General features: G+C 34.4%; 1 protein-coding gene across 2 annotated transcripts; it reads left to right on the top strand.

The window, feature by feature from the left end:
- Window positions 1-2026: 2026 nt before the first annotated feature.
- Window positions 2027-25936, top strand: LOC111639714 (protein disulfide-isomerase-like). Of its 2 annotated transcripts, none has more exons than XM_023385651.1 (11): window positions 2027-2426; window positions 2509-2554; window positions 2929-3126; window positions 3661-3932; window positions 4339-4443; window positions 10059-10184; window positions 10275-10475; window positions 10546-10666; window positions 14608-14786; window positions 24581-24655; window positions 25700-25936. In XM_023385651.1, the coding sequence occupies exons 1-11, from the start codon at window positions 2355-2357 to the stop codon at window positions 25754-25756; spliced, it is 1452 nt and encodes a 483-aa protein (XP_023241419.1). In that variant the 5' UTR covers window positions 2027-2354; the 3' UTR covers window positions 25757-25936. The 2 variants fall into 2 exon arrangements, with proteins under 2 accessions (XP_023241419.1, XP_023241418.1); XM_023385650.1 differs by lacking the exon at window positions 24581-24655 and adding an exon at window positions 24441-24530 and having other exon boundaries at window positions 2037-2426.
- The last annotated feature ends 1038 nt before the right edge of the window (window positions 25937-26974 follow it).

Here is a 26974-nt window from a genome sequence, read left to right as displayed (position 1 = left end):
TTATCTCTTGTTTCAATTTACAGGCATCACTAGACTTTTGCACATAATTGGTTCCTGAAAGTGTGTGCGAATGTTGAATGTTTGAAAGTAGAGGAATGTAAAAAAAAATATGCACCAAAAATTGTTTTAAAGTATTCATTTATCAATATGTATACATAATGAAGTTAACAAGGTGTGTTTAAGTGCTTTCAGGTGTTTTCTTTATAAACTTTCAAGAGTTAGTTGAATACCACCCTTTTTTTTCTTTTCTTGATAAAGATTTCTATAACATGCTGTGTCTTTTTCAATCACCCTACGTACTTGAGATATACGTTCTCCATTGGGATCACATTCTTCCATGATAGTCAAAAATTTGTCAAGATGCATGAAGGCTTCATTCATATTTTTAATTGTCAAAGTCTTGATGTTTTTATCAGCTTCTTCTTCCTCACTTTCATTGTGTATACAGTAAACTTCTTCCTCACTTTCATTGTGTATACAGTAAACTTTTCAGATTGTCCACCATAAAATAACACGATACGTGTATATATCAAGCCAATTGTTCATTTGTTTCAGAATCCTTGCTAGCACCGTACTGTAAACTATTGATTGATTTCTTGTTAGCTTATGCCCAATTGTTTAATTGCTTTTGTTAAATTGCCATTATGCCCAATTGTTTAATTGCAATTGTTAAAATTGCCATTGTTGCTCAATTAAGTATTCATTTGACAGAGGTACTGAGTGAGATTCAATCAACTCATTAACATCTTCATTGTTGACGTCCAAGTTTAGTTCATTCATTAGGCTAACTACTTCATCTGTGATGGTTTTCAGTGTTTCTTCAAAATTTATAAAAATTACTCATTATTTGTGGGCGTAATTGTTTCCAGGAACCTTTCTTTGTCAACTCTTTTATTTCATCCCACAAGTCTCCAATATTGTTTATTGCATTTCATATATTATAGTTCTTCCAAAAATCTGTTAATGTTGACCCATCTTCCCTGTCAGTTGCCTTGATGGCCTTAGTCATTATTGTCCTCATATAATATTGTTTAAATGTAGCTATCACTGGTCCATGAGCTGTATGAAGCAGGTAGTATTGGGAGGAAGAAAACACAACATCAATTTCCAGGTATAAATTCTGCAGAGATTTTGGGCTCCTGAAGCATTGTCTAAGATTAATAATGCTTTAAATTGTAAATTATTATTTTTACAATATTGCTTAACTGCTGGCACGAAATGAAAAGCAAACCAATCTTTAAATATTAACGCAGTAACCCAGGCATTTTTATTTGATTTCCAAATGACTGGAAGCAATTCTTTATCTTTCCCTTTTAATACTCTGGGATTTTCCACTTGGTAAACTAACAATGGCCTCAATTTTAAATCACCAGCTAAGTTTCCTTCAAGAAGCAATGTTAATTGGTTTTGGGAAGGTTTATGTCCAGAGGCAACTGATTCTTCCTTCGATAAAAATGTATGATTAGGCATTTTTTCCAAAATAAACCCATGTCATCTACATTGAATATTTGGCTAGGAGAATCTTTTCCATCTACAATAATTTTGGACAATAAGGAAATAAATTCTGCAGCATCTTTATCTGCATCAGCCGATTGATTCTCCAGTGAATTTAATATTATGTAAAGAATATCTCATTTTAAATTTGTCAAACAAGCCATTACTTGCTTGAAACACCATGTTAGAATCTTCATTTAATCTAGTCTTCCAATCTTCATGCAAACTAAGAGCCTTAGCTTGAATAATTGAAAAACTCAGAGGACATTATTTTGATGTTGATTATCAATCCATGATGACAAAGATCTTTCCACTTCATCCATCACTATGCTGTGTCTTTTGGAAACAATCTTTGAAGATATATTTCCACAATTTTGAATGTATTCCTTAATTTACTCTTATTTTTCAAAATTGAACATATCATAGATTTGTTTACATCATACAAACGTCCGATTGAAGAAAAAGATTTGACGTTTTTAGAACGTTTAATTATTTCCATCTTTGTCTCAATTGTATGAAGTTTGAGTCCTTAATTTCTTTTTGTTCATATCAACACTGCAGCTTCTCTGTTTGTCACTCATGTTTATCAATTTATAAGGATGAAATATTTAAACATAAACAAAATTGGCAAAACACACAACATGTTGACGCACACCCTAATGTAAGACTGAAACTGTTTTGACCTCTTGCTTGGAACAACACAGTAGTGATTATGATTCCGAGATGTCCACTATTGTAGGAAGTAATGTGTGTCCAAGAACATAGAGCAAGCTACCACACTTTGTAGTGTTTGAGCATTCTGCATGGAAGCAAATTTTTTCATTATCAACAAAAATACTTGAAAAGTTGAATTTTTAAAAATGTGTGAAATGGCAAATTGCACAAAAGTCGAGGGCTGCCTGTATTTAAGAAGACAAATATTCTATTTTAAGGAAAGTTTTAATTACTTCAAATTGTTTTTTCTCCAAATTAATTTGTTACAATTACGAATAAGTTTATTATTTCTATAAACAGGGCAAAATGTTTGGAGTTTCAGCAAAGACAAACATTTCAAAATCTGGTAAGAGTTGCAATATTACCTAAAAACTAATCTGCAAAACAATCTTGAAAAGAGAAACTATTAAGCTTAAGGTGGAAGATTCATAATTTTGAATTAAAACAAATAATTTTTAATATTTTTCCTGGATCTGTAAAATTTTTTCATCTATTATTGTGCTGCAATTTGAAAAAATTGTAGATTTATAAATTTCCACTGTCATCTGTCTGTCCTTCCTTAATTAATCTTGAGAACAGAGTTAAATAGATAAAAATCAAGACCAGATATGGAAAGCTTGGGAACAGGAGGCCCAATTCTAAAATATATTTTTCTTTTATAAAATTAAAGTCAAAATATTTTTGTAATTAGTTTGTACATAATTTTATTTCTTTTGTTAGATGCTCCTTGGTGTGGACACTGTAAAGCACTAGCCCCGGAATATGCCAAAGCCGCTAAGCAACTGTTGGAAGAAAAATCTGAAATACGACTGGCAAAAGTTGATGCGACCGAAGAATCTGAACTAGCAGGAAAGTTCAAGGTGAAAGGTTATCCAACAATCAAATTCTTCCGTGAGGGAGAGCCCATTGATTATACGGGTCAGTATATTATTTTCCAATTAAAAAAAAGGTTAATATTAATTAGTAAAAGATTTTTTGTATATTATAAATTCCATAAATATTGGTGAAAAATAAAGTACAGTATGTAAATAATAGAGAAAATTATTTTAATTAATGATACTGAAGTGTATTTGAAAGTAATATTACTAAATGCACAGCTGGAGTTCTGCATTACTGTAACATAGATCAATTCTGTTACATATAAATATAAAGTGATACATTAAAATATTGTTTCAAACATATTATAAGATAATGTGAAAAAGATAAGCAATTAAATTGACATCTACTTTTTGTTTTATTCATATTTATTATAAAATAAAATTGCCTGAATTTGACTTTATGGAAATGAATTTTAATATCTTTAACTCAGAGGGTGGAAAAGGTATTGATACTTTATATTAAAAAAAACTCCTTAGAGTAAGATTATTTTATTCAATAAGTGTTTACTAAATAATTTAGTTGTTAGTTAGAATACAGTAAAACTTTCTATAAAATAAAATTAAAATGTTCCAGGTGGACGCACTGCAAACGATATCGTCAACTGGTTGAAAAAGAAAACCGGACCACCCGCTATTACTTTAAATACAGTTGAAGAAACAGTGCAATTTAAAGACAGTAAAGACGTGGTAGTGATAGGATTCTTTAAGGACCCAGAAAGTAAACTAGCAAAAGTTTATTTAGAGGCTGCTTACGCGATCGACGACCATCCTTTTGGCATCACTTCCAATGAAAATGTTTATAAAGAGTTTAAAGTCGAGAAAGATACCATCATCTTATTTAAAAAAGTAAGCATAAACAGTATTAACTTAATCTTGGATATGAACCAAAAAATTAATTTAAAAGTACAAATTTGTTGTACAAAATTCAACTTTTTTCAGTAAAATTAATTTTCATTATATTACATTTCAAACATTGGTAAAATCTATCTGAATGTATTTAAATTTATAAATTTTACATAATTTGCTGATTTTGAATACAAGAATTTATTTTAAAGGCAAATTTTATAAACATTATTTTTATAATTTTTGGCTAAAATTAGTATTAGTACTTTGGTCTTCATAGAAAGAAAAGCAATTCAAACTTTATTGTGAATTTTTAGAAAATAAATACTAGATATTATAAATCTGAAATTATATATAGCATAGGACACTATATTTGTTGTTAATTGTTGGTGGTTTTTTTTCTTTTTAGTTTGATGAAGGAAAGAATGAATATGAAGAAGAAATTACAAAAGATAACATTAAAAAATTTGTTAAAAGCAACAGTTTGCCATTGGTCATTGAATTCAGTCATGCGGTGAGTTTTATTGTGCACTCTTATTGTCTTTCTAATATACTTGTTACTTGTCTGATTTACAATTCTAACTGAATAAGTTTCCAACATTGTAATTTATAGTGAATAGAAACAATTCTTTACCTAAATGATTATGTATCTTCAATAATGCTAATGATGAGACTACAAGTTCTTAAAAACTGGTCTTATCTTTCTTAACAACTTCAATAGGTGATATATGAAGTAATCAAATTCCTTCTTTTTGTTCTTTTTACTTGGTTTTTTTTCGTCTCTACCTATGGGGTGAAAAGAAATGGTAACTTAAAAGTCACATTTGTTTCTAATTTTAAAACTGAAGAGAAAGGAAATACTTTTTCTTTGTCAGAAAGGTCTATTACCCACTTAGGCCCTATATTATGCCCATTAAAGCAACTTTTACAGAAATAAAAACTGCTTGAATAACTTAAGTAATCTAAAAAACTGATTGAGTAAGTGAAAATGAAAGAGAATGAGAAAATAAAGAATTTTTTAAAATATTCAAGTCACTAAAGTCATCAGGAAAACTTACATTTTTAAAGTGCAATGAATGCTAATAATGTGGCAGAGTTTCGTAACAAAATCCCCATTTATAAAGTAAGCTTCTTCAGAGGTCTTTAAAAAAATCCTGTTGTCTGTGGTATTCTATAGAAGGGCATATATTTGTGGTTCTTAATTTGACAGACTTTGGCAACCTACAATCTGCTGCAGTTCTTTTTCTTGTCATATACCTTCACTAGAGAGAAGTCACTAAGTTTAAGAAAAATGTCCTCACTGAAATAAATTAAAACCAATATACACATTCAAATAGATCTATTTAGCTATGTCAAAACTAGATCTTAGACTTTTTCAATATCATTGGTTTAAAATTTAAAGAAGTTACATGGATTGAATAAAAACAACCATTTTTGTTGTTTTGTCCCATGAATTCACTACCATTACATTGTAAAAAAGATTAATGATTATAAAATGCAAGCATTCAAAACATTAGAGATTTTAATGAATACTTTATGAAATGATACTTAACACAATTTCCTAATAAAGTGAATCTTATAATATGATGGCTTACTAACAAAGTTTGTCAAATAACAGAAGCATGTAACCAACCACCATAACATGCACACAAGACTGGCATCTAAGACAGTGTTTTGTGTTTCCAGACTAAAAACTGCCTGTACTTTAAAAAATACTGTCCAAAGAGATACCAACAAATCAGAAATTTCCCTATGCTTAGTTCGTTAGTTAGGCACATACAAACTTTTCTTGAAGTTTTGTTTTTATTCATCCCAAATTACAATACACATTGTTTTGGCTTAAAATAATGTGTGAGATAGCCGGGGATGTAGATCTTAGTCTACGCCACTTACGGGCACTAGTCGGTAAGACCAGTTCTCGGTCGTCCAAAGAACGGCCTTTCCCAAACGTAGGGAAACGAGTGTGGAGGGCTTTACTGTTAAATTATAATTTAGAGCGGAAGTTGGTGAGGGCGAATTCACCTTCTTCCTATGTCAGGGTCCTGACACCAGTTAATCAATCTTATTATGTGCGGATTAACACGCGTGTGAGATCTGATTCGGAATCAGATTAAGAGACATTTCAATTAAAAACGAAATAATAAATTTAATAAAACAAAGGAAATAAACCCATACAAACATATTAATGAACGAGAGACAGAACTACTACAAATAATATCAAATCGAGAGTTATCTATACTTATATTATACCCGATTCGCGATCAAGAGAGAGAGCTCACAAAATCGTTATAAAACATACAACCTGTTTAGTTGTCGTTCGTCTACTTCTCTGTATGCAAGGGACACTTTGGAGATAAAGTTCATTTACTTCTTCGTATGGGAGATCAATATGTGCACAAAATCCAAGTATGTTTTCTAAGTGTTAACTCTGGAATTATTCTGTATGTGACTCGTCTAAGGACGTTGGTCATCCAGAGGAAAATGTATGGAGTTTGGATACTTCCAGATCCGTCGATGAACTCCCCGAATTCGGACAAATTCCCTGTATATCTGCTGATTTCCGACCAATCATCGGCCAGTAACTCTTTCCTGAGAACGGATGAAAGGGGGATGAATGAGGGGTAAGCATTTCCCATCTGAGCAAGAGTTTTCGCAGATAAGGGAAAAACAGAGGATGTACTAACTTCTGTGAAAGGAAGTAACATCTGTCATCTATTTTTCCCCACTCTAAAAACGTTATTTTTCTCACAAAATGAAAGAATATTTTGTGACATTATTTAATGTTATCAATAAAATTATTAAATTAGACCCAGGGGCCTTTCAAGTCTCACAAATGTTAACAAATTTGCTGTTATTTACTATTTTTCACTGTAATAGGATGGAGAATTAAAACAATCCTCTTTTGCTCACAGGGGCCCTGTACATATCAAAGTGTCTTTTTATATATATTTCTCATAGTTTTTCACTATTATCATTATGAGGAAAGCCAGATGGCGAGGGACACAGTTTGTTGTATTTACTTCACCTATACTGAGCCAAATTAGACTCAAATCTGGGTTATCAGAGTAGCTAGCTAGTATCTTTATCGTCTTAGTTATGTATCCAACATAAAGATTTTATTTATACCTGGATGAAGATATCTTATATGACTTGGGTTTAGTATTATTTTATAGGACTTTTTTAATATCAGTTAAATTCTGATCAAAATTTCTTTTTATTCTGATGTTTAACAGGTCATATAATTTCACAAATGACAATAACTGACTTTAGTAAACCGTCCTTTTATTTTCACTTGTATATGTATTTTGAATATCACTATTGTGGTATCCCTCTTCAGTACAAATGAAAAGTTCAAATCTACAAATAAACAATAGTATGATTAAAATACAGAACTCTGGGAAACAACTTTAAAAGTCACATACCTCTATAAGTAAAATAGATGCATAAGGTGATGCCAAACCCTATGTGCCTGTTTTACTCATAGAGGTATGTGACTTTTTAAAGTTGTTTTCCAGAGTTCTGTAAATATTTTAATCATAAAATTGTTTATTTATAGATTTGAACTTTTCATTTGTACTGAAGAGGATACCACAATAGTGATATTCAAAATGCGTATATACCGTATTTACTTGAATATAAGACGATCTCGCATATAGGACGAGGTGTTACTTTAATGATCAAAATAATTTATTAATACAATTCTAATTTTATTAATACAATTCTAGTTTTATTTCATTTAATAATAAATAAAATATCAAATGCATGTAAATGCACACATTGTCCCGCAAAAATTACTGGCATCTTAAACTTCAAGGAAAAATCTTGTAAAATCGACAACGTAATTTGTTCATGTAAAGCTGGACAATCAGGAACCTTTTTTGCCAATTGTTAACAGTCTGATTCACTCTTCGTCGATTACACTTATGAGTTTCTTCGAATTTCCAAATAATCATCTGTTTTCACATGGGAATGGATTAAAACCTTATATTGGGCTCCCATGTAATTTTGGAATTCAATTCAAAAGCTTTGCTTTTCCTATTGCTATTCATCTTTACTCCTGGCAATACACAAGAACAATTCAAACGACCCAGATAAAATACTTTTGTTTTTAAACACCAGAAGGTGAGAATCTGGTAAAATATGCAAATACATAATTTACAAAAGTTATACAAAAATGAAAAGAATCCTTCGCTTGCACATATAGGACAACCTAGTTTTTTGAAACAGTGAAAAATAGATAAAAACCTCATGTTATATGCAAGTAAATATGGTAAGTGAGAATAAAAGGATGATTTCCTAAGGTCTGTTATTGTCTTTTGTGAAATTATATGACCTGTTAAAAATCGGGAAAAGAATAAACTTTGATCAGAATTTAAAGTCCTATAAAATAAAAATTATAAATAAATACAGTGTGTCCAAAAAATAAGTATACAATTTTTATATTCTATTACTAAAATAAAACATGGAATAACAACCCACTTATAATGTTAAAAAAGAACATAATACAAGTGAAAATTTTTTTAATAAGCATCAATAAATCTCTACATGTGCTCCCTTGGTTGCTCGCAGGATACCAAGACAATAGTCCAATTCAATCCAAGTATGTTGAAGTATGTCTGCTGTAATCAAGAGGAAGGCTTCACTAATGCATTTTCTGAGTCCAATAAGTGATGTTACCTTATTCTTATACACAATATTCTTAACGAATCCTCAAAGGAAAAAATCATGGTACGATATCAGAACGAGGGCTTCTATACATTCATTTGGTCTTACAGTTCTTCTACTGTTCAGCACACTTCCTGTTAATTTGAATTTTGTTATCCATTTATCAGTGTCAGCAACTGTTTCTTGTATTTTGTTTGGAACTTACGTTGAACTGTTGTTAATGATTTTGATCCTGCAAACCAAAAACACACTGCTTTTTCTTGTGGCATAGCCATTTTTTGTTTTTTTTTCCACATTCAATGTTTTTCCTTCTACAAGACACTCAGCACTGTATACCAAATGAGTTGATGAATCTTTTTACAAAGTTTTTGTGTTACACTTGAAAAACTTTTATTATTTCTTTTAATAGAATATTGAAGTCATATAATTATTTTGTTCACACCCTGTATATTCAAGTTGTTACTTATTTCAAAAGAAACTTATTTATGTTTTAATGTTATAAAAATGAAAATACAGTAGAGTGTCGTTTATCTGAATCAATTGGGGACTGGGGTTGTTTTGATAACCACTTATGTACCAAAAAATATATTAACCTATTTATGTTGAAATTTTTCTCCATTGTGTGTCACTTTGCGTCGAATTTTCATTGATGTTAAGCCTATATATTGAAAAATATAAAAACATTTCAAAATTTTATTGATGTTAAGCCTAATATATGGAAAAATATAAAAACAAAATGATATTGGAGTAGCCCAAGACATAGCCAAATATTGCAGCGCTACAGCACTAGCAGAAATTTAAATTTGCCAACTGGAACTCTTTCAGTTGATCAGCTTTCGGATAAACGATGCTCTACTGTATATAATGTTATGCATCTGCAATAAGATAGTTTGTTATTAATTAAAAAGACGAAACAGACAAGTGTAGAAATAAATATGACAATATCTGATTCACTCAGATAAAACTAGATTCAGCAATTTATTGTTTTAGCATAAATTGCCAGTTCCTATATTTTGGACTTTTTCATGAATTTGTTATACCTTCTTTATTAAATTAAACTTTTTGAACTAATACTATTTATCCAATATATGAAAAAATGTGTATTCATAAATTTTCCTGAATGTGGAAAGGGAAAAACAAATTGTGTTAAAAATTATAAAGTTGAAACAATTTGTAATGTTGGATGTTTTGGTTTATTAATTTAAACTATTTTTAGAAAGATAGAAAAAAATTTTAGTACAGTCTCCTATGTAAATAAAATCATTTGGATTATTAGCTGTTAATTTTTTGCATATATTTATTTTATTTATCTAAATGTTTTAATTACAATATATTTAAAATATTAAATTTTTAATTAATATTGATCTCTAAAGTTAAATATACATTATTGATTTATTTTTGCAAATTTTAGAAATTTAGTATGATGATGATATTAATTTTAAAATATAAATTGAATATTTACAGACTGCTCAAAAGATATTTGGAGGTGAGATAAAATTGCATAATCTCCTTTTTATTAGTAAAAAGAGCAAAGATTTTGATGAAATACTGAAGAAATATAATAATGTTGCAAAAGAATTTAAGAATAAGGTAATAAAAAAAATTTCTGTATACATTTTAACTAAGTTTTGTTATCTTCATTTTTTTGTGTCAAAATTTTTTCTCTTTTATCTTCTCCAGGTGTTGTTTGTCTATATTAACTCCGACGAAGCTGATCACGAAAAAATAATTGAATTCTTCGGTCTGAAAAAAGAAGAACAGCCAACAATGAGATTAATTAAATTGGAAGAAGGAATGTCAAAATATAAGCCAGAAACTACAGAACTTTCTGAAGAAAACATTCAAAAATTTGTAAAAGGAGTTCTAGATGGAACAATCAAAGTATAAATTTATAATAATAATTACTTTTGAAAAAATAATTTGGCATTTATAAACTTACATTTTCTTACAGCAACATTTGCTTTCTCAAGATCTTCCTGAAGATTGGGATAAACACCCAGTTAAAGTTTTAGTAAATAAGAATTTTGATGAAGTTGCATTTGATAAATCTAAAGATGTGATCGTTGAATTTTGTAAGTTTTGTTTTTATTAAATATGAAATCTTAAACCAGTGGTTCTCAAAGTGGGCACTACTACCCCTGGGGGCAGTGAGTAAATCTAGGGAGGCAAAAAGTAAGGGGACATTGGAGTGAGGACTGAACAGAGTGAGGTTCATAGAAAAACTTTTCTAAGAATAATTCCAAGCCTTTCTCACACAAGGGAAATTGGGTTGGGGATGTTGGAGTATGGTTAGGGGTAGTGTGTTTAAGTTTATGGAATCAAGGGTGCAGGGGCTTAAAAAAGTTTGGGAATCACTGTCTTAAACATTGCCTGACAGAGAAAGTGCCAACCATGAAGGAATGCTCAAAAACAGACAACGTTGCACACATAGGTAGGCAAATAAGTGCTGAACAGATGATTGCCTGTTCACATAGACAAGGCTCCAGTGGTCAAATATACTGGATGATCAGTAAGGAGTGAGGCCCCCATTTTGGGCAGTACATCATTGAATCTAATGTGGCATCAATTCAGTGAGGGTTTGAATAAGATCCTTGGGTATTGTGGACCATGTGGTGTTAATCTGAATTCACAGTTCATCTTTATTTTGCAGGAGTGGAAGAGTATTTACCCAATATCTAATTGTGACTCACAGGCACTTCGTTGGTGAGAGATTGGGGTTATTGTATTGGCCAAGGAATCAGTAACATGTCTTGCAAAGTATTAGGGCTGATCTGAACTGTATTTAGCCAGGCATTGTCCTGATTGAAAGTGTTTGAGATATCCTACAAATAAGGTAGTTCCACAGGCTGCAGCACCTTTTCAGTTTAGTAACCCGTCATCAATGTGTCTATAATGCATTATAGAAGTGAGCATCCAAATCAAGACTCCAAGTTGATGGGCTGCATGGCACTCAAAAATGGCAGAGGGATCTGCCCATTTCCTACATTGCATCCAGACTTTCAAATGGCAATCATCATTTGTGAGAAAGAACTGTGATTCATTGCCGAACACCATACTGTTTTATTTTCCACATCATTCTCTGGTGTGATACTGTTCCAAATGGTGAGGTTGATGGCTTGCTGTTAAGGTTAGACATTGCAATGGATGGCTGGATGGCAACCCTTCTGCAGCCAATCTGCGTGGCACTGTCTGCACCAATACCTGAGCATCTAAAGTTCCCTTACTGCCCACAAAGTGTTGCCAGTTGTAGACCTGGATCTGCTGTGGCATGATGTCAGATGCAACAATCTGTGCACTCAGATCCCCCATCTCTATGACATTGCACTTTTCTTTCCCAGAACTACTATCTCCAAATGTAACCAACTGTTGTGGCATCATATTGTGTTTCTTCTGCAATATGGCACAAGGACCAACTGACAATATGAAGGCCTACGGCAAAACCTCTCGTGAACTCGTCAGTTTGACAAACTTACATATGACAACATATTAAAGGCATTAGTACCCAATGTTTCTTTGCCTGACATGGTAACAGCAGAATAACTCCTCATAGGCTCGACGACACTTTGACCAATAATGTCACCGGCCAGTCGTCAGCTTTGTGTGATTGGTCCAAAAATGCAATCATTTGTAGAACTTTCACGTGTGCATTCACCCTGTAATTTTTATGGCACAGTGTTCATATCTTCAAGATGTGGCATTTTCTCTGTTAGGCAGTGTATTAGAATATTGATTATATAGATCTATCATCTATCTGAAAAAATTATTAATAATCTAAGAGTTTTTTGTAGATTCTGAGACCAATTCAATTCTTTATTGGATGATCCTACAATACAATAGTTAAAGTATAAATTAAAACTAGTTAAAACTATTTAACAACTTAATGTAATAGCTTAATACAAGGATAATACAAAAAAAAATACACTAATAATCAATTTTTGAACATAAATGTAATTAATTAATTTTATCCTTCCATGATTTAAATGTCATCAAATAACTTTTCCTACCTGCTTCAAATTCCACACAATGAAAGAGTACATGTTATCATGTTTCTTATTCTTATGTGCTGCAATTATTACAAATTCTCAGAATTTGTTATTAGTCTACTATTATGTCAAAATATATTTTTGACCTCATCTCAGTTGAAGAATTAATTAATAATTTTAAATAATAATTTATGCTCATAAGCAAATAATCCTGGCACAAGAAAAATTTAATACTACAGTATAATTGAAAATGGTTGTTATTTTCCAACAAAGACAAAACTTGTATGATTTGTTCACAATACACACTTGTATTAATAATTAACATTTGATAACTTTCACTCACAACAGGATCTCCATAAAACCATAAAAAACAGGAACTGTGTCAATCTAACAGATTTTTGTGCTAACATCCAGTTATATGTATAATTGTCCGATTGAACAAAATTTATGGATTAACTAATAAATCATTATAATGTTGGTTTTTCTTATGTTTAGAAATTAGAGATTACCAGACAATCATCTTTGATCTCTCAAAATTTATGCCATTAATGTGTGGAAAATTTCACTTTTGTAATTATCTTATCATCCACAATCTAACTGCAATTTAACATTCTTAGCTCCTCTCCATGTTTCTTTACCGCACAACCTGCATTTCTTTCACAAAGCCCTTGTAATTGTTAGGTATGGCAGATTGTAAGTTAATTGTTATTTTGACAGATAAAATTTATTAAAAAAACCTAAATGACGTTAAAAGAAAATTACTTAAAATAATTTTGTTAATACACAAATAACGTATATTAATCAAAAAATGATTAATCAATTATGATAAAATTGGTAAAATTATCTATTTTAACTAGGTTTAATTAGAAATGATGTTTTTAAAATGCCTTTTGTATAATAAATAAGTAATTTTAATTTATATCTAAAACAAGAACCTTTACAAAATATGCAAAGCTGGTGGTTTAAGATTTTAAATTTGATTTTTGAATATATTAATACAGGGTGCAGTGCCAAAATTTGGATAAATTACAAATTTTTTTTAACCACATTGTTTGTAAGGCCATAAAGAATACATTTACTCAATACATCTCACTCTTGCTTGAATGACCGTCTCCATTCTTGGTCTGAAGCGTGCACATGTGTGCTTTAATGTGTCACGGTCTATATCAGCAAATGCCGCATCAATAGTGGCTCTCGATAATGCAAGGTTTGGATGTCTGGACTTGTTCATGACTCTTTCAACTACGCTCCATACATAGAAGTCCAAAGGATTCAAATCTGGGCTGTTGGGAGGCCAGAATTCTTTCGACCAAAACATGTCAATGTTGTCTGACAACCAATTTTGCACCAAATGACTCACTTTAATTGTGTAAGACTTGTAGCAAAGGTCCTCCTTGACGATTCTACGCCTAGTTTTCTCGCTCACACCAACAACCGATGACAATTTTCGGATCGACTGACCTGGATCCTCAAAAATCAGCTCCCGAGCTTGTTGAATGATTTTGGGCGTCCTGACAATGTGCTCCCTCGAGTGAGTTTTCCTTGCCGGTGTTGTAAAATCTTCGTTGGACTTCTCCAACTCATTGTGCTTTGCGACAGCATCATACACAGTCGATCTCGGGTACTTGAAGAACTGAATGATTGCTGCCGCTGAGCGCCCAGTGCGAACACTTTCGATAATCACGACTCTTCGGTTATACTCTGCATTTGGTTCAACATAGCGACTGTTTTGAGGTTATGATGATTTAGTACCTGTGTTAAGATATTTGAACGCCAAATACAACATCTACTGGTGGTATAGAACGGTGGGAATTTGAAATTAAATTTTGTCCGGATTTTGGCGCCACATCATGTATATAGCTATTATTTTTCAACTTCATTAGTAAATTCCTATATCTTAGTAAACTTTATAGAAATAAAATATGTAAATTATTATTATTCTTTTGCTTTATCGTGCACTCTAGGCTTATTTAAAGCAATGTTGCATTGGAAAATGCTATTTTTACCTTGGTTTTGCATAATATTTTCAGATGCGCCTTGGTGCGGTCACTGCAAACAGTTGGCTCCCATCTACGAAGAATTGGGAGAGAAATACAAAGATCGCGATGATATAGTCATTGCCAAAATGGATGCCACTGCCAACGAATTGGAACACACAAAAATTAACAGTTTTCCCACAATTAAATTATACAAAAAGGGAACTAATGAGGTATGTATGAAAGTTTTGTATTAAATGTTTAATGTTTAACATGTATTATCTCTATTCATTTGATATTTTTTATTCTTTTATTAACTACTGTATTGCCAGATTCATTTAGAAACTAAGAATTTAATTAATGCATTTTTTTAAATATTTGCTCATTTCACCCAACCACTGATGGTCCATTGCTATCTCTTCTGGGGTTCTAGTCTGCAATGTGAGAAGTTGTCAAATGACATTTGATGATGTCACAGTTGACTCAACTCTCTTGTAAGTTAAAGTCGAACATTGACTAGTTTGCAAATCCACCAAGGCCAACAAGAAAGGTGGGCCCGGGCGCAGTCAAAGCATCAAATGTAGTTTTTTAATATTGCATTAATCAATATTTAAATACATACATTACATAAAATAACTATATTTAATTGTACAATAAACAAAACTATGCTTTTAAGATAAAATTAATGTTAACTTAAACAGAAGTTATATTTGTAATTATTAATTTCATTTTAAATTTTTAATTTTACAGCTTTATATGTTTTTCAAGATTTGAAATCGCTTATAATTTTAACAAGATTATTCAACATAATTTTACAACCTATAAAATTTATGTTTAGTCAAATTTGAAAAGTAATTTTGCAAAGACATTCATTAAAAAGATTATATGATGATAGAGATAAATATTGATTAAGTCGAATATTACTAATCTTATGCAATGCACAATTGATAACTTACATGTTTTGCACTTAAAAAAAGTGTCCTGAAATTTATTAATTGTTGTTTGCAATGTGAACCATGAAGTGGCAATTGCAATAGTAGCACATTCTGTAGGAAAGTTTATTTTCCTTTAACGAGATGAAAAATTAATTCATTAGGAAAGTGAACTGCTGCTACTTTATTTGATTCAAGCCAGTTGTGACAAATGATAACATTTCTTTCTCGTTAATTCTTTCTTCACCATATAGCCTGCAATATAGGTAAAAAATTGGAAACATAGATTTGGGTACATTTTGGAAGGAAAATTCATCGTGAAATATTGTATAGTAACAGAATTTTTGCAGTTTTCTTTGCAAGGTAATACTGTTTTCAATTGAATATCACAATCTTTATATGATAAAATTACAAAGCGTTTGAATCGTAATTTTTTTCCACTTTAATAACTGTGTGTTACTGATATACAATAATTTTTAATCCTGTCTAATTGGTGGGAATTTTTTGAGCTCTCAGTGGCTCTTTTGGTAAAGAAAAGGTAGAAAAAGTTTCCTTTTCACTTCTATAATTTGTTGTAGTGATAGTGGATGTAATACATCTTGGCATTTTGAAAAATTTTCTTTAAAACAGTATATATTCTGTAATTATTACTTTACAATTAAATTTACTTTTGAATATATGATACACACATATACATTAAAATAATTAATTTTTATCTTACTTTAATAAGTTTTAAACAAAATATTTAAAAGTTACTAAAGTAATAAAATTAAATATTCAAAAGAAATAGGAAATGACTAAAATAACTATTATTAATTGATATTTCGATTAAAAAAGATCAAAAGCAAAATACAATCAAATGTTTAACATTTAGGCCTAACTACAAACATTCCTAATCATAAATTTGAAAAGAATACTCACTAAGACATTATATAAGAAGTAAAACCATGAATTTTTAAAACAAAACTGCTGAAAAAACTTCTAGTTACTTCTTTTCTTTTAACTGAAATTAACCTTTCGAAATTCGAATGTACAGTACATATAGTGAAAAACACAATATGAGACTACACAGCACGAAGTTGGTCGCTTGACTAAAACATGCCCTGGCCTGTCTTTCTCATTGGCCTGGTAAGTCTGCTCGGTGATGGAATAATTACGACTTTACAAAGTTGCCGGTTTCAGGCTAAACATTTTTTGCATTTATTTAGCCTGTTTATTTATTTATTTAGCAAAGGCTACACATCTAGTTAGTAAAAAGGACAGAATGCAAAAAAGAATACAAATCATAAATGTAAATCTAAGTCAGAAACATAGTTTAGAGCACATTCAGTCACAATCAGGAAGTCACTGTTGTCCCAGATTGTCCAATAAGATCCTATCTTCCAAAATATGACGTATAGTCTGTCTTTCAGCACCACAATCACACAGTGGGGATGCAGTTTTTCCCCTCCTAAAAAGACTGTACCTACATATCCCATGTTTTGTCCAAATTCTATTTAACACACACCAAAGATTTCTGGACAATTCAAACCCAGGTGGTCACTTTGTGATACAAGAAAGTTGTCAACTGTCTGCTGGAGAGACATCAGCCCAAAACCTTTTCCAAGATTCAGTAAGGTTGAAATTATTGGAATGCAAGGACTTAGCTCTTAAGAGAGGGTGATGTCTTGATTTAAGTTGATTTATGCTGAGGTCATCAATATCCTGATAAATCAGAAGCTTTGGACTGCACAATATTTTCCTATATTCCCTGAGCAGAGAATCATCCCTTCGGAGTACAGATGGGGGGATATGACTCAAAATAGGTAACCAATCAATATGAGTAGATTTAAGAGTACCTGTTATGATACATAGGTTATTATTTAGTTTGGCATCTAGTTTTTAATGTAGCCAATAGGAAACCATGATACAAATCAAAAGACTTGAGTGGAGTTGTTTTGTAATATGGTAGAGAAGCTAATGATGGCTGGACAGCTTGAAGTAACAATTAATTTTTTGGACAAATGAAAAAATATATTATCTGGAAACTTTTATATATCATTTACAGCAAAAGATAGGTAAAATTATAGGTGAACTTTAATAATTTACATATTTCTAAAACCATAGATCAATAGAAAAAAGTAAAGATAGGCTATATTTCTTTGTTTTAAATAATAACTAAATAATGTAATCTGCAGTTTTAATAACAAATTAGTTTATTATAGGAAAATTAGTACAATTTTTTTATATTGGGCTTATAATCTATTAAATTTAGTTACAGTATATAGTTTTGTGTGTGTGTTGTAGATCAATAAAAATATAGCTTGTTATATTGCTAGTTACAATTAAACTAATGAATCTTTAACATATGTCCATTAATACACATCTTAGAATTTTAAATATTGAAATATTCAATAGTGAACTTGGAGAAAACTATGTGAATCATAAAAAGTCTTTTATAATTTGCAATTAAATCTTTGGTAAAAAGTTATATTAAAAATACATGTTCGTATCAAATAAAAGTATAACACATCTATCAATAATCTACAACCAAATGATTTAGTTTAGGAAACTTTTTCATAGACACTGAATATTTTCAAAAGTAATGTGAAACAGAAAACATTGACAAAAAAGAAATCGGTCAGAAAGATAGGTGATTAGGTTAGCAAGTGGGCATGTGAATTCTCACTATGCAATGAGAAAGTTCTTGCCTTCTTGTTGCAGAGTTGAACATAACAAATAATCATGTGACACTGGGAAAGTCACTTCTTTGCACTGCAGACTTATCTACGGTGAGAAGTTCTAGAGAGATGAAGACATACGACGGGATGTTCGACAGGATAGGTATCTCAAAGTATGCGGTGTTCGGAAAGTCACTGTGCACTTTTCTAATCATAGGTATTTCATAAACGTGTTATAAAAATATCTAATTATAATACACCAGACTTTTATCTATGGGGTGCAGGAAGATCTTCAGTGTATCAAGATCGTCCGCACACACTGGTGACTGAAAAGCAGCAATAATAACATTCATTCAGTCTTCAAGCGAGTAACTGTTAGTGGTGTTTAGAAAGAAAAAAAGGATCCAAGCCTGTATTGATGCTAATGGGTGTCACTTTCAACATTGTTTATAATTGTCATGTATTCATATTTACCTCCTGTATTCGACATTGAAACATGTCTGTTAATAAATATATTAAGTGCACGGTGACTTTCCAAACACCCTGTAGAGCCCTCAGTTGGATCCAAAAGTTTCGTTAACGGAGGAAACAACATAAAAAAGAAGCATACAGTAAATGCAAGAAAAAATTTACCGAGTAAAAGTAACAGTAAATTTAATTTTCCGATAAAGTTTATGGAAAGAAACACCATCCCTAATGCATAAGATTAATGAAAAGTAAAGGAAGATTATTTTTTCCACAAAAGATAAAAGTAAAAGAACAGAATGCATTTGACTGATGGTTTACAACAAATTTTCATACAAAAGTTAGCTGCTGCAGGAAACCCTGTGCAGCAATCGGTGGGTGCAGGTTTCATCATCTGTAACACACAGTTGTTCAATTTAATGAATCTAGGGGAACTTTATTCCTGTGCTGAAATTATGCATTATCTACATCTTTAACAAGACCAGTAAGTTATTAGAAGACATAACAAGCTATTATTATTAATCAGCTGTGCAATACACAAACAACATAATCGAAAATTAATAATTACAATACAATACTGTAATTAGCGGTACAAACACACAACCCATATCTATCTAAATACATAGGCGAATTCATACGCATACAATTCTGCACTCACTGTTGTTCGTACAATTTTCTCTGTGTACAAACCTTCTAGGAAACAAACTAGGAAAAATCCTGTTTTGGGGAAGTAGTTTACTGCAGAATATATGAAGAATTGTTATCATGAATTGCTAGTAATGTCTCTGTCTAACTGAGCTGAAAATGTTTTTGAGTCATAAGGTGGTTTTCGGTAGTAATGCAAAGAGGTAATGAATTGATCCGAATTTATCAATAACTTGTGCAATAAATAGGTGTTGGCATCCACTCTGGATGTTTTCCTTGTAAACAATTCCTCGCATGTTCTGTTTTTATTTCTGGCCTCCAGAACTTCTTTGGGAAGTTGGTCAATTGGAAGAATTGAAGCTACAATTTTGTCCATTCTGTGAAAAAATTTTATGTACATCTACTGGCATTGCATACCAATTATACTTATTCAGATATAAGTTTTACATTTCTTTCATGTATTCATCAAATTTATCCACATTTATGGCAAAGCCATAAGCTAGACATTGTAAGATACAATTGTATTTTAGAATCGTGTTATGAGCTCCGCATTAATGCCAATAATTTCTGCAGATGTTTCGGCATTTCAGAAAAATTGCAACTGTTTTCATTGTTTGTATTTCTTGATATCTAAGTTTTGGCAAATCCACTAAAAGACATAATTCCTTGTGCAGCCTGTATTGTATTTGTTTTTTCCTTTCTTCAACCTTACATCTAACTTTTCCTCAGGCTTGTCATGACTGTATTCCAAGTTTATACGATGTATGGAGCATACATTCCATAAAACGTATCTGCAAATTGAAAGACAGTAACCCCAGAGTAAATTTACATCAGTGTTGTGTTTATCTGGTGTTTGATTTGTTCCGCATGGTGCATCACACAGATAACACATTTGGATAGATTTGCAGGATGCTACAGCATTAGTCCTTTCCTTCTATCGTGCGGAATATTAATATAGGCTTTACAAATACTTCCTTCATATTTTACAAAGATTTTGGTAGGACACAGCCAAGATTTGTACTTTAGTCATCCTCATTTCTACCACAATTATTTCATTGGTTTCTTTCATAAAAACAAACTTCATGGGTTGACAGTACTTCGTGGAAGAAGGTACTAGATTTTTACAAATAATTTTTTTATACCCATTACTATAACAATAAAATCAAACTGGAATCACAGACAAGCCAAACAAATTCTCATGTGTTTGGTACTTTTCAGAAAATTTTTGCTTGTTCCTAGTTTGCATGTTTGGCAGTGTTGCTAATATCTGAACTTGGCACATGCTTATGCAAAGCGGAATTGGCATAGATTCTTCCTACCTTCTCGGGATGTTCGGTTTGACCTTGACCGTGTGTCCGATATCCTTGTTCTGTCGGTGGAATGAAGTGAGGCTTTAATACAGGCAATAATTTTACTTCATTTTGATTAATTATGTGATATTTACAAAGGATATTGAGATATCATACAAGTTCAAAATCGTTATGGTGGTCAGCTCCAAAATGGTTAGTGTGGAATGAAAAGTGACTCTCCTCATTGGAGTCCAGAGGCAAAGTGTGGTCAGAGAGCAAAGGTCATGCAGTGGTGCCCTCTGCACTAGATGTGGATCAATAGCAACCCCACTTTACGATCATCTCTAATCTGTCTTTTCACAAAGTCTGTAATACCTCTTCATTTGCTGCGCACGATTGTACAGTGTGGTCGACTAGTGACTGCAACTCGAACTCTGCCGTAGTTTCTGTTACAGTGATTCCAAGTGAAAAGTACAAAGATTTTGATTTTGACATAATAAGGTACAGTACCTCATACCACAACTGCAAGTATTTTGACCCTGCTCTGCCAAATGGCACTACAGAGTATAAAGACACTATATTTTAATCATTAGTGGTTCGTCACCTATGGTGGTATTAAGGTGACGAGCAACAAAGTCAGTCCAAGTTACATGCTTGGGCTCTGGCAGTACAACCTGATCAGGAACCAGCCTTTCTCACTGTCAAGTCTGACCTTCTTACCTTGACATAGTTTCATGTGCAGCCTGTATTGCACTGGAATGCTCTACCGTTGAGAGTATTGCTCACACTATTGGTCAGTGAGGTTTCCTCCCCTAGATAAGGGGACCCTGCCCAGTGCATCCACCAGACTATAGGTTGAAGAGACGCAAAACAATTTTCATCAATTCCTTTAGTGTCTCCAAGTTTACTCTACTTGCTGTGAGCATTCAAAGTACTTGGTCTTTAGGTTTATTCCAAACAATGCAATTAGCCCTTCTACGAACATTATCTGTTAAGGGGCACTCAAGTACATAGTGCCTCGCATCACCATGTGGACACCCACAGGAGCAGCAATCATCTCCATATCTGAATTCAGACTTGAAATGGGAAACTTCCCATGTTCTGTAAGGACTTTGGTCAATGTTTAATTACAACCGATCTAAGTTTGGCCAACTTCAGGCACAAACACATAGGTCGACCTACATACTGTATGGAGGTTCCAATGCTCTTGCCAGTATGTCATCATTCATTGCAGTAGAGTACCTTTTATGTAAATTGCCGGAGGTTCTACCTTCACTATTACAAATGGGCCCTTGGCCAAGTGATTGGCACACTTGTTGTCCAGGATTTCAATATGGCTTTGGACCCAACTTGGGTCAATTTGGCCTCGGTACCCTATCTCCGATCTCCAGTACAAATTGGTCTCGGTGGTATCCATCACTCAAGGTCCAAAGCGACAACTGGCTCTCAGAGTATGCCACGACCGGCTCAGGATCCGGACAGTGTAGGATCTGCTGTGATGCTCTGAAAAGAGCCATCGATTTGGCCCAGAACACAGACTCCTCTATGTTCGGCCCGTCTGATGAACTGTACACTAGAACTCCATCATTACGGTCACAGTTCGCAGCACCTATTTGACTGCCATCTTTCAAACTGTTAGTATAGATCTCAACACCACTTAGTGTCAGTTCACCAACATCCCAGCCAATTCCATCCTTTTGGCTCAGGTGGATGCTCATTATATCTGATTGGCACGAGAATTTTGTGGCTGGGAACATCTGATTACAGTGTTTCGTCTCTTTTCCTTCCACTGTTGTTTAGTAGAAGGTTGCTTCCTGGCCAACTACCAGGAGCAAAGGTAGCAAGCCAGGACCATGGCTTCATTTGTGGACACAGTTCCATTCTCTCTAGTGACCTGTAGGGCAGCGGTCTCTGTATTGCTCTGCTTTGCATTGGTGAAGTCTTTCCACAAAATACCACAGGCATAGCAGATAGCACTTTGGGGCCATTTTGTTGATGGTCCAGATTGCTTTGCCGATTAAGCCGTAATCCCATCTAGCCCATCTCGATAGTGTCGCTATCATGAGGGGTGTCCAGCAAAGGGTCTGGTCTACAATAACATCAAGGTACTTAAGTTTGTTCACTCTTCCGATGCAGTTTCTCCAAATCTGGTAAATTGGCTGGCATGCCAATACTCTGGTACGGGCCACCATCAGGGCTTCTGATTTCTCACAGTAGATATAACTTACCATTTGTCTTTTGCTGGCTTTCGTGTGATTGTATATGGGCAGGTGGAAAGATTTGCATCAACAATCATTGCGAGCACTTGATTTGCAGACAGGCATACAGTCATCGTTGCACAGGTCAAAAATTTTCGACCCCCCTTTTTTTAATTGTAGTTCTCCGTTTAGGAGAGGCAAGAGAGAACTCTTTGACAATAGTAGCAAAGTCCCTTTTTCCAGCACAGCGTAGTCGAATTTCTGTTGCCATTGCTAACTCTTCATTTTGCTCCTCTCCAAAATTAATGTTTTGGTGTTGACATTTTGTACGAAACCTACATTTCCCACGTCCAGAGGAGAGTCTTTAATCGGGTGGAAATCATCCTAGGCAACCCATTCCCACCAATTTTTATGCGTAACATCAACTGGGCTAAGCTGATAAAAGATTGTTTTGCGAGGGTGAAATTTTAAAACTGGAACTTATACATGGTGGACGAAGTCATCTGTAATCGGTTAGTTCCATCTCCGCATTTTTTTGGGTGGGTGGACATTATCACCCCGTTATCATCGTACCACCTGTTCGGCCATGGGCCTTATTTTTCCCACCCCACCCAGAAAAATGCGATGACGAAAACAGCCACCATGCTGCGGGCCAGAACCAGTTTCCTTTGGCCATGGCCAAATAGGGATGATAATTATTAGAACCACATCAGAATTTGGGCGGTTATTTCCGCCGCATTTATGTTAAATGTGCTTAAATGTTGCCCTGCTGTTTCTGTCAGCCACCGGTCAAAATTTGTAAGTAAACTCGGATACAGCATCAGGTGGCCAATTCCAAGCGCGCTGGTATTTACATATTTTCATGGTAGCCCAAACGCTTTTCTGGAAAAAGAACTGGATGTTCAGTTCTTTTTCCAGTGGTGCGGCAGAAAAGTCTTCCCGCTGTCAAGGTAATGGGAAGACAGTAGAAAATAATACAAGTTAAGCGGTGGTCACGCCTAGCGATTTTTGGCTGTGCAGGCAACCGCGACTGCAACCGGCACCAGTTGCGTCGTTTATCGGCCTGGCAATTCGCCATCTTATAAAAAACTGACATTCACTTTGTCCGCTATACTTTTTTCTTTTAATGCCAAGGAATATCATTTGCAAACGGCAGTACTTTCTACTTAGTTCTTTAGCCGTATTTAAAATAATGTCGTTACTAAACTAAAATCCATCGACACTGTTCGGATATATAAAAACGGTACTGGCGATGGACGGCCAAACTTTGCCTGTGCCCGTACTCTTTTATCTTTTCTTGGATAAAACCAATAATTAAAACTCTGGGCATCAGTCGGCTTGACTAAGCTCAGTTCACCTCAATTTTAATGTACCGCTCGGTAATTTCACCATAACTACTTTCGAAGATGTCACCATGTCACATGGCACAAAACCATTTGTTGACAGATGTGCCTGGCTACGGGTGCCAGCGGAACAAACTTTTTCTTTCTAATCACGGCCGGAAATTACCAGGAGTGACTGCGGCTTTAGCTTGGGGTGGATCCATCCAAGCGTCCGGGCCCTGTTGGAATCTGTCAGTACGACGTATCTCCGGAGAAATTACGAAAAGTAGAAACGAAAGACGGGTTTGCCGGAGAAATCGCGGTGAATATTTTACTTTTGGATGGGCAAAGATAATAAAAGCCAGTTTGTTGTTAGGCTGTAGAATACAACGGCGAACGAACGCTGGAGGGCATCTCTAAGTTCATCCAGACTGACGGAGAGTACGGCCGAGCCGCTCCCGACCAGGTAACTATCACCTCTCTTTTATTTTTTTACTGACTGCCTTTTTTCTACAGGTGAAGGACTACAACGGAAAACCCACGCTGCAAGGACTGGTAAACTTTATCGATTCCGGCGACAGATCAGCCGAGGTCAGATATACTAATACACTAATGCACCGGGGCAGGAACCTCTCTCTTCCTCTTTCTCTTGGCCCAAAAACTTTTCTCTCTGCTCTTCACGCCCCAGCTCCCATTAGGGCAGACAGCAATTCTCCCTGCTGTGTTTTCCGGCAGTTAGAAATCGAGGAAATACCTCTGGTGGACTCCAGAGCACGGGGATGAGACCTAGGCCTGGAGTTGGACGGTCCCAGCTGCCCCACTCCGGGAATTTAAGAGGCCTTAAACCTTTTCTTCCCACCAATAAACGTCATTTTCGGGAAACGGAATTTGTAAGACCGCATCCGAGGAAAATTGGGTGGGGGCAAACAATCTACAGTTTATGGCATAAACCGGTGTTTTCGGGTCGGACAATGGTGTTAATTAACAGAAGAAATTTTGTGGAAAGTGGCATTGGAGATATTTGGGTTTTTTAGGAGGAGGCAGATTGCTGCCTGACAAACCCAATGGGGGATTACTGGCCGACGGCTGCTTAGGGAAGGTGGTGCGCACTCGTTGTATTAATAACAGCGGAAGGGCCGTTTATTGGCAGTAACAAACAATGGATAGGAGACGGAAGCGGGGGCCTTTCCACCGGTACGTGTCTTTCTCCTCACCTTCGTGGGCTTATTTACCCGTGGGAAAAGGTTGATTTATTTGGACGGATGGTTTATCGCTTAATTGGCAGAAGTCGTGGGTTGCCAACAATCCTTGGCCCGGAAATTTCACCGGGCGCGCCTCTTCGGAAATTCCCGTCATGCAGGGGAGAAGGCCTAAAAAAACTTTCCAGCCCGGGAACTTTATACGCCTTGTTACTGTATTTTCTCTGGTCTTCGGGTATAAACCTTGTCTTTCTTCCTTTTTTCCTATTTTCGTAATTGTAAAATCGCCGTGCAATGCAGTGTGGACACTTTCTTGCACTCGTCTCTACAAAAGCAATTCGTAACACTTCTTACGCACTTCTATACTTTTATAATAATAATAATGTTAGAGAGAAGGAAGCGGAAATATTTAATAATCCTCCACCGTTTTATTCAGGAACCCGAAGTTCAGGAGGAGCCGAAAGAAGAGGATTCCAAGAAGGACGAATTATGAAAATTAATTTATCTACGTAACAATTTCCGCGGCGGACGGAACGGGCGGGGGGTTTTTACCCGTTCCTGGTTACCGTCGTCTCGTGTATTTTCGTCGGGGGAAGAATAAATGTATTTGTTTTCGTTATTTTTACTCTATTGTTTTCTACTCTTTAAATTACTATTAAAAAACCTTACCTTAGCCAGTTAACTCTTTCTTACACTCCCGCTCGGAAAACCGATAATTTACAAAAAGTCGGGAAACCCATGTCCCGCGCTTGGCCGACGTAAAAAACGGACAATTCCTCAATAATCCGTCCGCTTTTAAATTTACGAGTAATTCCAATCTGTTACCGATGAAATCAGCCTAAAAGAAGAGGGTTGGGACAAAAGGAAAAACTGCACGGGCAAAAAAGACAGCATTATTTAAAAAACAAGGCGATAAAACCGCGCAATTGAAAAGACCGGAAATATTCAAATATTTAAAAAAGGGCCGAGATGGCAACGTTGCTACTATAATCCAGTAAATACGGGAACGGGTGTTCGGCCCTAAGATTACGTATTTCTGTGGCTTTTTACCCCTGCCGTCGTGAGGCCGGTGCCCCTTCCTTTCCCTCCGCCGGCCGGGCTGGAATATCCGCTATCCATCCGCCTGGCAACCAAGTGGGTCGAAAGAGAGAACTTTTGGCGGTTTAAAACCCTGGGACGGAGGTAAAACCGCCGTTGGCCGTAAATGGCCAGGTTCTTCCCGCGAGTTAGTAGGTGGCTTTTGCGGTGCCCCCGCCCGGACTCATTTCTACTGGCCGATAATGGTGGGTTGGGCGGTGTGCCAGACGAGAATCGCGCGTTGCTTTAACGGCAGAAAGTCGCGGACCGTTATGGCGTTTGAAAGGATCATAGATCCGCGACAAATAGTCGTACGTGATTTAAACGCCGGGTAGGAGCACCCATCAATAGAGAGTCTTTGCATTTAGAGGTTACTCTGATGTATAATTAAAGACTTTAACTAAATAAATGGGTCGAAATGAAATGCTGTTAACGGTTCATACAATACAATACAAGGATAGTTTATTTGGTTTCGAAATACGAGATTAGAGAAGAAAATTGGAGATATTTTTTAAAATAAGAATATTTCATTTTCTTTATTCGCGTGTATTTTTGCATTATGTAAACTGCAAATAGGAGTTCGCATCAAATATTTTTACAAATTTAATTGTTCCTAAATGAGGAAAGTTACGCG

This window comes from Centruroides sculpturatus, unplaced genomic scaffold, assembly GCF_000671375.1.
Source record: "Centruroides sculpturatus isolate CEXI.00-Female unplaced genomic scaffold, Cexi_2.0 scaffold1369, whole genome shotgun sequence".
Taxonomy (NCBI): Eukaryota; Metazoa; Arthropoda; class Arachnida; order Scorpiones; family Buthidae; genus Centruroides; species Centruroides sculpturatus.
This window is presented reverse-complemented; position numbering and strand designations above follow the sequence as displayed.